Source organism: Alternaria incomplexa (assembly GCF_024043165.1).
Source record: "Alternaria incomplexa strain BMP 0042 chromosome Unknown scaffold_13, whole genome shotgun sequence".
Classification (NCBI taxonomy): domain Eukaryota; kingdom Fungi; phylum Ascomycota; class Dothideomycetes; order Pleosporales; family Pleosporaceae; genus Alternaria; species Alternaria incomplexa.
This window is the reverse complement of record NW_026249862.1, coordinates 1,033,540-1,045,943: the sequence shown is the minus strand read 5'-3', so window position 1 is coordinate 1,045,943 and position 12,404 is coordinate 1,033,540. Positions and strand designations below refer to the sequence as shown.

Genomic DNA, 12,404 nt, shown 5'->3' with positions numbered 1-12,404 from the left:
TTGTATCACTGTTCATGCGGCAAGGAAGCGCTAATTCAAAACAGTCGTCAGTCGCGATGATAAGTTTGCGAGGTAAGTCATGCTTCGCCGCGTGGTCGCGAGGGAACTTTGATGATGCACAAAGCCGCCCGCGCTCCATCGCGTTGGCGCAAACGTCAGAGTCGCGCGATAACACTTTGGTTATCGCCACGTGATCGACCCTTCATGCGAAGTCGGTCCAAGGTTTCCATGTCCGAACAGAGCAAATGCGTACATTCATAACGTGTTACATAATCATGACCCAAACTCCCATGAGTACCGTTACAGTCGTGACACGCATCCCCAAATCCCTTCCCGATGCCACCGTCCCGCCGCCAAGACAAAAGAGAATCGTGTAGCCATCAATACAAAAGGGTGCCGAAGCAGACCCAGAAAGATGCAAATGCATAACCCCCAGAAGGTTCGTCTCTTCATCCATATCCATAAACCTCGGTATCGTTCTCCTTCACGACACCCCCCTCGGTAAGTATGACAACAGCCACACATGCCGCATACGCCTCCCGAATCGCACAAGCCATGCACGTCTCCTTGATATTTGCCACAATAGCACTATGCCCATGATGCGCGCACCATGCTCTTGCGAAAACCTCGTTATCGCTTACACCCAAAGCCTCTATAACAAGGACATTGGTAACTTGCTCGTGCGCACTCTTTTGCTTCTCGTTCATGAGTGTAAGGGCTTTCTTGCCAGGAGAGGATTTGGACGACGTGGGACGGGGTATGCGACCGGACTGGGTACCCCAATCATGGATGTCGACGAGGCCGTCATCAATCTTTATGGCTTTGTAACTAAAGTCGTAGAAAAGCACTGACGGGTGTTAGCATGTGACAAGCTTTTCTTGAGGAATAATCCATACCATGAGGGCCCTGGTGGCAGGGGAAGGCATTGATGAAGTCGACATTGTATCGCAGCTTCATCACCCAGCTCTCACCACCACATGCAAATGAAATGCCAGCATCGAAGAGTATTGGTGGACCAGTGGCGTGTCTGGTACCTTCTGGACGCTCCTTAACAGGGATGAAGCGGAGCTTCTCCATACGTATGAGGTCTGTCACATCTTCGGTGTCTGGCATAGGAACCTCGTAGTCGTCCACGGGATACATGTCGTCTGGCGCACCCAAAGGATTGCTGCGCTGATCCATAGACTCCACGTCGATGGAGACAAGCATGGGATCCGGAGACTCGTGCTGTCTAACCTTTACACACTCTGTCCGCTTGAGATCTGGGGTGTAGATGCATGGTCCAATCCAGCCAGCAATTTGTTTCACCCCGCGTGCAGCCCCTAGTACTTTGCCAACAATGGACTGTGATGACCAGTACGTATTCGCTCGGTATTGGAATCCAGATGCAGGATGCACGTGAGTCAGGTACTTTAGAGCATCCCCGGTGTCTCGATCACAGTCTATCAAGCTGTTCATGATGAGCCACGGGAGCGTCCGACCTGGCAAGATAATCCCCGAAAACCAAGACATGGCATCCGCAGACCGGTCCTCGAGCGCTTTCTCCTTCAGGTCCTGCTCGTCTAGAACATACTCAACCTCGTCCATGTTCGGCCATTTGAGCGTTGCCGCAAAGAGCCTCAAGGCTTCGATCTGTCTGCTCTTGCTCCTCAGGTCGAAGCTAAAAGTGCTCTGGGTGGATGATGTACGCGTCTTCGTAATCTCCATATTCTCGAGCCACCGTTGAGCCACTGCTAGGTCCCATGTGATAATGGCTGGGAGCTGCAGGATAAGCTTCCGCTTAGACTTGTCCGTATGGTGCTTGGAGTGTATTCGAAGGTAGAGTTCCACTGACAGTAGCAGTTGGTGGAAGAAGTCTTGCTTCCGCTGCGGATCGGGAGAATCGAACCACTTCGCCACGACCTGGTTCTTGGGGTGTGAGAAGTCTACCCATTTCGGGTTGCTTAGTACTGTGATGAGATCCGTGATCTGCTGGTCGATCCGAACATGGCGGCGTTCTTCGTCAAATCGCTCTGGGTCTTCGATCAGTGTACCGTATAGATAGCGATATAAGTCCTCAGGATCCTGCGAAACCAATAGTTAGGATCATTCGAACCAAAGCACCCCGAGCACGATTGTTGACTGACATCTTCATTGAGGCCGCTCTCTAGGGTCTGTAACCGGTCCAGAATCTGTAGGAGCCTGATCTTCCGTGGCTTGACCTCGCTCGCGAATTGTGTAGGAGGCTGACTGGTCCTCCACTTGCTGACCCAGTTGTTCAAAGTTGTGGTTCCTGCACTCTTGCCAAACGCGTACGCCATGCAAGGGTACTCGTGAGCCAGCCACGGAAACTGGCTATCAGACGCACCCGTCATGTTGAGCGAAATGTCCCTGTATGCCTCCTGCTGGAAAGATGCGCGGTCCGTTCGGCTCTGATGCTCAGCCTCCATGACCGCATAGAAGCGATCGTAGCCCGCTGGTGCGTTTGCTATCGCATCGCAATATCCCTTGAACGACGACGCACCGGCACATATGAGTTCCTCTGCCTGGTCAGGTTCCAGCGCATCCTCCGACGTGTATCCTTTCGGCGGCCATCGTCTTGACTTGCGGAAGTCCTCGAGCGGGGTGGGCTGGGAGTAGGACTCGGAGCGACGATGCGGAGCGAGGGTCTGGTAAGGGACCATGTGGGCGTCTCCTCCGCTAGACAGCGGCCTCGTGGGGTTTGGCTCGGAGCCGTGTCTGGTTATGCGTGTGCGCGTGACTACGGGCGACGTTCGCGTTCTTGGGTGCTTTCCCACCTGCAGTTGCTGGAACCCATTTGTGAGTTGCGGGAAGGGCTCGGGGAACGCGTACGGGAGGGCTGACGGCGCTGACGGTGCCTCGGGGCGAGGCGCGCTCCAAGGACTGTCGTACTGGTGTTTGATACCATCCCAGCGGGTGTATTCCGAGTTCATCTCTTACGCATAGCACTCTGTGTTGGAGAATTACCTGAACCTCTGGTGCCAGTTAGTGAGTTGTCGATTACAGAGTGATCAAGCAGCATGGCGGAACTATCGACGAGCAACTTGAGCACGTGCGAAGGTTTCAGACAAGCCAGGGAAGTAAAGCCAGAGCTGGCGAGGAACACAGAGCGCTCGATTGGGTCCGTGGGCTCTTGTGACATATACACACTCACCCTCATAGTACTATAGTCGCGCTACTGCCGCCGCCGGAGGAGTAAGACGCGTCTGCCGCGGGTCGGGGTGGAGATCACGTCTGGATCGCGAGGTGCTCGGGGTAGCGCCGGCACACGATTGCTCTAATGTGACCTCGTAAAGACAGACGCGTGGAGAGTGTAGTGGGGGTGGAGAATGAAGGACGGAGGGTTTCAAGTCAGGTCATGTTCAACTCTTGGGTCAGGGTCACCACTACCTAGGCCGACATCGTTGATCAAGGTCGCGTGTAGCATACTTCGGCTCTCCCTGCGCCGTGGCATTTGCAGGAACCTCCGTCGTCGCAGCAAAGGAGCGCGATAGCACGAAGAGCTACGCCATAGGGGTGGAGTGTTAGCCTCACTCTGCGGCACCCGTGCGTCTTACGACTGGGGTATGCTAGCAGCCGATTCTACTCGTCCACGTTACTCACGATGCATGCTCTTAGCGGCTTGACCGTGGTGCGTCTGCCAGAACACCATTCACAAGATAGTGGCATGCATATTGAAAGGGGTTGATGATTTAATTTTGCTCGTACTTTTCAAGTAATACTTGCTATTCAACTTTCTCACTCGCCTCGTGCATCCTGCGCTCGTCGTCTACTAAACAAGCGGTCACACGAGGGCAATGTTCTGCTTCATCCCTAGCTGTTCTGTTGCTCTGAAGCATGCCTTGGGCTTTTGATAGCTACTAGAGGCGTCACTGTGGCGGACCGTGCTGGTGGCATCGAAAAGATGCCTATGAGCGTGCTCGCTGATGGCACGAGCCTGAGGTGATGTAGTGATGTGCCTCCGGCAGCTCGATAAGATCCCCCGTTGGAGGAGAGGCTGTAGGTGATAACTCCTGCCGAGTCATGTTCGCCAGCTCATCGACATCCAACCAGCCGTCTTCCCAGCCTTCCATACAATAGCGGCCACGGTTTGGCTTGACATTGGGAACAGATAAGATAACCCGCAACGTCGTCTTCGCGAACTCGTGATTGCGACCAAAGCTATCGAGGTAGAGACGCTAACGGCATTTGGGAGCGTTTCATGAGCTGGCTTGATATCGTGGCATGATGCTGCTCAGCGCTCAAGAGCTTCCGTCATTATGTGCCTGATTGATTGGTGTGTATTCCTGTCGCTGATCCCGTAGGCGTGGTTACGTGGTTTGAGCTGGCTGCCGGTCCTGATTCCGGTTCCTTCTCTATAACGTAACCTGCGCCACGATCGACCAGACCTTTGTAGTAATCTACGAGTACTTCTGGCTTTGGGACAATGCGCCATTCGAGCCTCCGCAGAAACTCCAGCTCGAGTAGCGCCAATTCACGGACACTGACGCCGCCGACCCTTGCATATAGACTGTTGGTCCAAAAGCTGTCGCTAAGGCCTTTAGCTGCGACTGTCGCAGCGGTTATCAGGAATCGATGCACAGTAAGGCTGCTGATTGTGAAGGCGGGGTACATGGCGCACAGCTTGTCGACGTAGAAGACCATGGAGAGGAGAATAGGCGGAGACAGTGTAGCGTGCACTATGAGGCGGGAGAGATAGTCTCGTACTGAGATGCCCGGCGGGGCTCTGGGGATCAATGTCAGCGAACACTGCTTCGGTCAGTCTTGGACGGACGCACCTGGAGTGGAATCGTGTAAGTGTGCCGTCGCGCAGCGGATAGCCGTCGTTGAGCCGCACCAATTCCATAAGCATGTCGGAGATGAGCACACCGAGGTCTTTGACGTCGCACGTCTCATACTGAAGGGGCATGACCTTGACGCCTGGCTCCTCGGGCCTCGCTCGCTTGGCTGGCGAGGCAGGAACCTGCAAGACAGTGCTTTGCTCTTTCTGCACCCCGGCTGGCTCTACTTCCGCATGCGTGCTCTCGTACGACATGCGGCGACCCTGGGGTTGCACATTGTTCGCGGGCGCGATGGGCTGCGGACTTACCCGCACTTGGGGCTCGGGGGGCTCCGTGACGACAGGCGCGGCGGAGGTATCCCCCCGCGGTGCAGGCACAGTGGCAGGAGCGGTCGAAGACGTCGAGTCGGCCGTTTTCTGGTCCTGGTCCCGGTCCTGGTCGAGGGTGGAGATATCGAGAGCGATGTCGGCGCTCGTGCGGTTGCTGGGCTGCGGCCGGTAAGTCGGGGGAAACCCAGACGGCGAGTACTGGGTGCCCGAGTCGACGTATCCTCTCTTGCGGCTCTGGGGCGAGGGCGCAAACGTCGGGACTGGCGAGGGTGCCGAGAAGGCGGGCTTTGGGGTGGGCGGCGCGTCGAATCGCCGTGAGGCTACCGTGGTCACGGCAAAGCGGGGCGAGTGGGCGCTGGAGGAAGCCGATGTGCGTCGCGAGGCATGGTACGGGCGGTGGCTGGGCGTGTGGAAGGTCGTGTTCGGCGAGGGCGGTTGCGAGATTGTGGGTGAGGAAGTGATCATGTCGTTGTGCCGGGCTGGGGGTCCTAGGGTGGAGGAAGATGGCAAGATCGGGCAACCGCGGTGCAAATCATAGTCAGGCCTGAGGACGGTCACGGAACTGTTGGCAGGAACGTGGGGAAGGGAGGAACCATCGGCGAGGCTTCATCTGGCGTCGAGTGCGTAGGGCCGCCGCTCTTCCTTGAGCGAGTCTTGGCTGGCGTTCTGACGATAGCAGGCAGCGCCCACACCACGTGTGACGTCCGGGGATTTCTGTAGGCTGCCGGGCAAACCTTGCACCCTCTCGAACATCGGCAAACCATCCCATGGCTGCTTCTTCCTGTCCTGCGCACCCTTTAGTAATTCTCACCGCATTTCCTGCCGGGTTGCGTGTAGGCGCATCGGCCCTGCGTGCCAACATGCTCGTCATCGCTGTGCGGAGCGCCTGACCGCCAATGAACAGCCATCAAGCCCTAGACATGGAGGGAACATCCTCTAATCAAAATTTCCAGAAGACGACAACCGATCGCTAGCTTCCGCTCGCACTAGCTTAGATAGTGTGTAGATTTTTGCTCTTGCGAAACTGCGCCAGTCTTCAAATTATACAAGCCTGACTACACGATGAGCGTGATGTCACTTCGACAAAAAAACATGCATGTTCCAGCCATCATCGCACAAAGCATTCAACGCCTGGCAGAGTTCACCCACAAGACGACCGATCAACTGACAATTATCCCCGCTCGAGTACCCACCATGCACGACGCGTCCAACTCCAACCTCAAAGTTACCTAACCCGCGGACCCTCTGCTATCTACCTGCGATAAACTCTGGTACCACAATGTCGCTAGCCGCTGGTTGCCGGCCCACGTTTTACAATGCCACAACATCACTCGACGAGACGAGGGCCGCTTGGCAGGGTTTTACACAATAGGCCCGAAATGGCATCGTGTGGCAATTGCAGATGCAGTACGTGACGGTCTCGTTGCTGTACGGTTTATCGTCAGCTCGACCGATCTTTTTCCTGCCGTGGGTTCCGAGAGCAGATCTAGTCCCGAGTTGGTTCGTGTATTACTTGTGTATCCTTCCGCGTTGCGAGAGTCGGACGTACAACAAAGGCGTGACTACACTTCACGTTATCGATAAGCACGCACTATATAGATATCTTCTGTATTCTCTATTCGAGGTAGCCTGCATCGTATGATCCAGCTTCTACAACGGCGCTGAAGATTTTTCATGCTTTATCACGTTGTCTGCACGAGTCCCATTTGGGCATTGCACTATTCAAATGGTATCGGACGAACATTGCATACGAGCTAAAGATGATAATTCAAATACATATCGCTCATCATTTTGGCTTATTGCGCCCAGATGCGTCCAACTCTGCCGAGAAAGACTGTTGCTCCAGCGGTGGACTGTGTAACTCTGCTACGGCAGGTTGCCCGTTCATCTGTGCATGCTTTAGTTGGTCGATCCTACGAACATAGTTAGCGTGCATGTCTAGGCCAGGTATCTTTGAAATAAGTGATACTTACTGTTGCTGCGACAACCCACTGACATTGCTCATCATACTCATATGGCCTTGTTGGGGCCCGGGACTAGTCCAACCAGACGGGTACTGCTCTCCTACATTGTGCTGACCGTATCCTGGGGGCGAGTTGAAGCCATAGTCTGGGTAGTGTCCTGGCGGTGGAGTAGCATAGCCAGGAGCTGGTGATTGAAACCCTGGCGATGGGAGTCCTCCATGACCGTAGTCCGAGCGACCGTACTGTTGGCTCATGTGTGGGTCGTGGGTATTCGTACCGTCTCGCTGTTTGATAACCTCCTTCAACGACTTGGATCGGCCTACGAAGAAGAAGAGAGCGGCACAGATTGCCAGGAAAGCCACGCCACCGATTACTATGCCAACGATGGCACCAGTGGACAGGCTATGACCGCCACCATGACTTCCCCCGTTAGACGGTGGTGGTGCTCCCGTTGACGTAGGGGCATTAGACAGCGTCGATGTTGCCTCACCAGGAACTGGTTCGCCAGGCGCTAGTTGAAAGTCTGCTGCGGCAGCCGCCTGAACTTGCGATGCCAGTGTTTGCGTAGAGTTCGGGTTGATCACTCCGACCATGTGTTCGCCCAGGCACGAGTTCGGTGCTGCACAATAGAAGAAGATGGGCTCTGTCGAGTTGATCGTAACATTGAAGTATGTGAGCTGCGAGAGTGTTAGCGTAACTTGCCCGGTTGTGCATCGAAGGACCAACCTCGTTCGTGTTGTTCACCCATTGGGTCTCAGACCAGAACCCTACTTTGTCTTTTCCCGTATACTCATACGGTACGCATGCTGATCCAAACTCAGCTCTCACGACCGAATGATCCGGTGGATAAAACTCCCATTGGACGATGTCGCCCACGGAGACATTGTGGAGTTCCTGCGGTGTAAATTTGAAGCCTCCGGCGCCAGCTTTGACCGAGTGGATTGTCGGTTCACCCGACGATGTCGGTGTTGCAGTCGACGATTCTACTGCTTCCGAGGTCGTAGGTGTCGCCGATGAAGATTGTATATTGTTGGATGCCGTCTGTGAGACATCTTGCGCCATAGTAGACGAAAAGTAAAGTTGGCTGGCCGCGATGGCCACAGCTAGCCTTGCGGTCCAAGAGCGTCTCATTGCGATGGTCGTGTGGCGAGTATATTAGCACAATAGTAAGACCAGCCTCCAGCACAAAGCCCGTGATCTCTTAGTCCACTCGGCTTTCAGATTGTCGGAAAAATACGAATGCAATGCGAGCAGTGTAGCAGGCAGCATAAAGGCTCAAAGAAGGAAACAGAGCAAAGGTGACCCAGCAGGCTGACCCCCAACCCTTAAGTCACTCTTCCGCCCATCTTGCCCCAGTGCTCGATACCGCTGTTTCCAGCCCCCACAGCCGCACTGCGGATAGTGGACCAAGCGACAGGCCACCTTCCTGTATCTGCCATCATACATGGCCTTTGTTCGTCTTATGCAACCAATCAGTACATTCAATGTTGCCGATCTGGCAGGCGCGCCCTTGTGCGGGCGCATCTGAGGCGTACAGCCATTGCAGCAACATGCCTGTAAATTCGCCAGCGGGGCGTGCCATCAGCATGTCAGCAGGGAATAAGAAGCACAGTCGATAGAAGGATGGATATGTGTAACGGCAGCTAGTGCTGATGCTGGCCCATCACCACTTGGCCTATTTCCGTGCCACCATCTCCTCGACTGCGCCGCCGAGTGCATCAGTATTGACAATCTCGTTCCGACCTCGTTCTGAGGAATCTGGGGATGCTGGCCAAGGGCGCGTAGCAACTCTTTCCGCGTATCTAGTTATCGATTTGCGCTGTTCGCAGCTGCCATGCCGTCTAGATCCTTCTCGTACGCGAGCTGGCATGTGGTGGAGCACAGCTGAGTTGTCGTCAAGGAATGAGCATCGAGCGTTTGAGCCGCCAGCCTCGGGTTAGCTTAGCGTTGGTCAGCGACCCGGCCATGAAAGCGGGCCCGTCTGCTTGGCGCATGCATGGCTTGGGCGCAGTATGCTGATTGCGATGCGTGTGCGGAGTAATTGCTGTGGTGGGTGGAGGATCATGCGAGCGCGGAGCGGCTGTCGTGAGGCGTAGGGCTCGGCCGGTTCGATGGATAACGGCTGGCGTCATGATTAGCCATCTCCAGGGCTCGTACCTAAGCGAGGCGCAAGCCGACCATCTTGAAGCGGCTCAAAGTACCGAGGTTTTGCGTCACATCAGCAAAGCTATCAATAAGACTTTCGTTCAACATCACTGTCATCATCGGAGTACTCATATTATCGAGGCGCAGCTGTCCTCTAGGAGGTGTTGATTATTTGCGATTGAAGAAATGCAGCGCGCGTACTCAACACATAAAACATCAGACATCGCTTCATCGTACAGCGAAAAAGGTATGCCAGATACGCCAGGCCATGCAACGAATATGATGGATGCCGTAAATCACGCCATCTCTCGACCAGCTTCAAGTAGCTCAAAAGGGTGGCCTTTTGACGGGACTCCGTGGACTGCTCGCACTGAACAAGCCCATTTGAGGCATCTTAGGGCTCTTTAACAGATTCGAGGCGGCTTCTTGCTCAAACCGCCTAGATGTGTGTGACGCGCTCGCTACGGGCGGGCTTCGCAGCCCTGCGACCGTGTTCTGCGGCCCCTCGTCAGTACGACTGGAAATGTCATTCATCTCTTCAAACTCGCTCTTCTTTTCCAGAAGTAGGCTTTGCACTTCATCCAAATGCTGCTCGAGCATATCGTCTAAACTGTCCTTGGGCGATTGGATAAGGTTGCCAAGCTTCTTGCGCATCTTGCGTTGACGGCTTGGATTCCAGACGAAGTGGCTGTTCTTCACGAAGATCATAGAGTGCTGCGAATCTTAGCTGGTATCATGTTGTAGTCTTCAAGCGTACTTACGGAGTAGTACCAGCTGGAAATGGTGTCGTCCGTTGCTCGTTTGATGGACTGAATAGTTGTTTCTCCCACAAATCCGATTAAGCACTCGACTGGGCTATCCGGATCGGTGCAGTTTTCTGTAAAGTCAGTTGCTACTCTGGGAAGGCAAGCTGCAAGAGGACTTGGGATGCTTACCATTGTGGCTCAGTAGATCAACAAGTCCAAGATACGCATCGCCGATACCCATGAAGAACACTTGCGTCGCCTCGTTTGGTCTATTTACACGTTAACAATTGATCAAAAGCGCGTTCTGAGAGACTTACTCAATATAGTTCTCCCACAGATACGCTGCAAGCTCGCGGGTTTGCTGCGCTCGGACTGCGGAATCATCGGATCTTGTGTAGCCGATGATCGACTGACTGTGATTAGCAAGCTATCTCGGGAAAAGCATCGCGAAAGCTCACGTCTTCCACTGCAACGACTCTCGGAATATTGACATCAATGACTTGAAAGTCATTGTTGATGGCCCAGTCAATATACCTCTTCGTAACATCAGTCTTCATCCAAAGTCAGCGATTACACAGTGCGAAACTGCAGCCGTACTCACAAGCCATGTGTTGTGCAGTTCTCTCTTACCAGTCACCGGATCGGTGTGGTCTTGGAAGCTCGGCGGGTCGTGAAAAATCACGAGGAGAGGATACCGGTCCATGAACTTTGGTCTGTACTAAGTCAGGATCTGCGAGGATTATGAGGAGAATGAACTTACGTTGCAATAATATTATGCTCAAACGTCTGGGATAAGCCAGCCTTGTTGATTTGTAGTGGAGGAAGAGGAACCATGGAGTGTTCTGATGACAGCCGCTGACTCTGCCATTCGCGGATGATTTCGTGCAATCGATATGTATCTTTGTAGCCAGGGTCGGTTTTGTCCAGGTGTTTAGGGTAGAGGGACTTCCAGTACTTGGAGTGCTGGCGTTTCACGTTCTCTATGACGTAAACCGCACTATCCTTTGGGGCTGGAAGATCCTCGTTCAGGCGATCCGGCGGCTCCAACATGAGTACCCTCGTCACGGCCAGCGCCGAGCGCGCTATTGATCTGAGATTGTAACCGCCTTCGAGGCACACCACGATTTTCCCCTTTGCTAGTCGCATAAGCATATGTGTCATGTGACCGTAACACGCTGGTGTGACGAAACAACCGCCCAGCAGGTCTCCTTCGGCTGCATCGAAACCAGCCGAAACTATGACAAGATCCGGATCAAACTCAGTAGCAATGGGCATGACAATTTCCTGGAAAGCGTAGAGATATTCTGAGTCGCCCATGCCGTGTTCCGCCCAAGGGATATTCACATTCTTCCCCTCACCAGGACCTTTGCCGCAATAGTCAAGATTACCGTCCTTCAAGTTGGGGTAGAAGTTTCCGTCTTTGTAGACATGCAGCGATATGTAGAGTACGTTTGGATCCTCGTAAAAGGCATGCTGAACGCCATTACCGTGGTGAACATCCCAGTCCAAGATCAAGACCTTACGGCAAGTTTCCGGATATGCATTCTGACAGACCCGGGTAGCTATCGGAACGTTGTTGAAGATGCAGAATCCCGAAGCCTGATCTGTTTCGGCATGATGCCCGGGAGGACGAATGATGGCGATTGCGTTGCGCACGATTCCTTGTACTACCGCTTTACAGGCCTCGATGGCTCCTCCAGCTGCGAGCTTGGCGCACTCGTAGGTCGCATGGTTGAAGTAAATTGAGTCGCGAGCGGAGGCCTCCATTTTAAGATCTTCCACAGTCATGTCTAATAGCAAAGTTAGTCGAGTTCTCTCAATGTTATCATAAACCTACCCTGCAATGACTCTACGAATGCGTAATGCTCTTCCGTGTGTATCAGAAGGATTTCTGGTCTCGTAGCGAAGCGCGTCATGATCCTCCAGCACTTGTCTTCTTGGTCTTCGTCTAAATCACTGGTCGCCAGTAGACCGGCTTGCCTAATTTCTTCATAGATGGAGTGGATACGACGCGGATCTTCGGGATGGATATCATCAATGAGATCCATGTCAGGCAGCTCGGCGTGAAAGCGCATACGAGAGTCGTAGACGAGGCCTGTTTTGTTCGTCGCATATGGAAGAATCGATGATCTCGGTTTTGGGGGTATGCGAACTTGCGGACTTGATCGCCTAACAGGAGTAGGGCGCGACATGCTCATCTTATCCGACCAGCCACTTGGTGACTTTGTCGTTCGATGTGATCCAGCCTGGCTCTGCGTGGTACTAGGTTGCAAAAATGAGGGGTTCTTCGATGGGCTGTGAAAGGGGAGTTGCTCTCTTTTAGATAATGGTGGCCCTTTGATGTTCGCAAAAACTTCAGACGGGTTCACGGTGTCCAGTACATGGTCCCCATTTGGCTCCGTCGAATTGATGATGGAGTCATCTCCCATGGCATAGTCT

At 53.8% G+C, this 12,404-nt stretch overlaps 4 protein-coding genes across 4 annotated transcripts; all 4 read right to left on the bottom strand.

The window, feature by feature from the left end:
* Nucleotides 1-449: 449 nt before the first annotated feature.
* On the bottom strand, nucleotides 450-2,933 carry J4E90_008659 (uncharacterized protein; the record flags this gene model as incomplete). Its single annotated transcript, XM_051438181.1, has 3 exons — nucleotides 450-847; nucleotides 897-2,064; nucleotides 2,127-2,933. The coding sequence occupies 3 exons, from the start codon at nucleotides 2,931-2,933 to the stop codon at nucleotides 450-452; spliced, it is 2,373 nt and encodes a 790-aa protein (XP_051288180.1).
* A 1,324-nt stretch (nucleotides 2,934-4,257) lies between these two features.
* J4E90_008658 (uncharacterized protein) lies at nucleotides 4,258-5,575 on the bottom strand (the record flags this gene model as incomplete). Its single annotated transcript, XM_051438180.1, has 2 exons — nucleotides 4,258-4,726; nucleotides 4,779-5,575. 2 exons carry the CDS (start codon nucleotides 5,573-5,575, stop codon nucleotides 4,258-4,260), a joined length of 1,266 nt encoding a protein of 421 aa, XP_051288179.1.
* A 1,321-nt stretch (nucleotides 5,576-6,896) lies between these two features.
* J4E90_008657 (uncharacterized protein) lies at nucleotides 6,897-8,136 on the bottom strand (the record flags this gene model as incomplete). Its single annotated transcript, XM_051438179.1, has 3 exons — nucleotides 6,897-7,023; nucleotides 7,084-7,476; nucleotides 7,892-8,136. 3 exons carry the CDS (start codon nucleotides 8,134-8,136, stop codon nucleotides 6,897-6,899), a joined length of 765 nt encoding a protein of 254 aa, XP_051288178.1.
* Nucleotides 8,137-9,546: 1,410 nt separating this feature from the next.
* Nucleotides 9,547-12,040, bottom strand: J4E90_008656 (uncharacterized protein; the record flags this gene model as incomplete). The annotated part of the gene is made up of 8 exons (XM_051438178.1): nucleotides 9,547-9,933; nucleotides 9,981-10,096; nucleotides 10,155-10,234; nucleotides 10,283-10,374; nucleotides 10,424-10,516; nucleotides 10,567-10,678; nucleotides 10,726-11,755; nucleotides 11,803-12,040. The coding sequence occupies 8 exons, from the start codon at nucleotides 12,038-12,040 to the stop codon at nucleotides 9,547-9,549; spliced, it is 2,148 nt and encodes a 715-aa protein (XP_051288177.1).
* Between the last annotated feature and the right edge of the window lie 364 nt (nucleotides 12,041-12,404).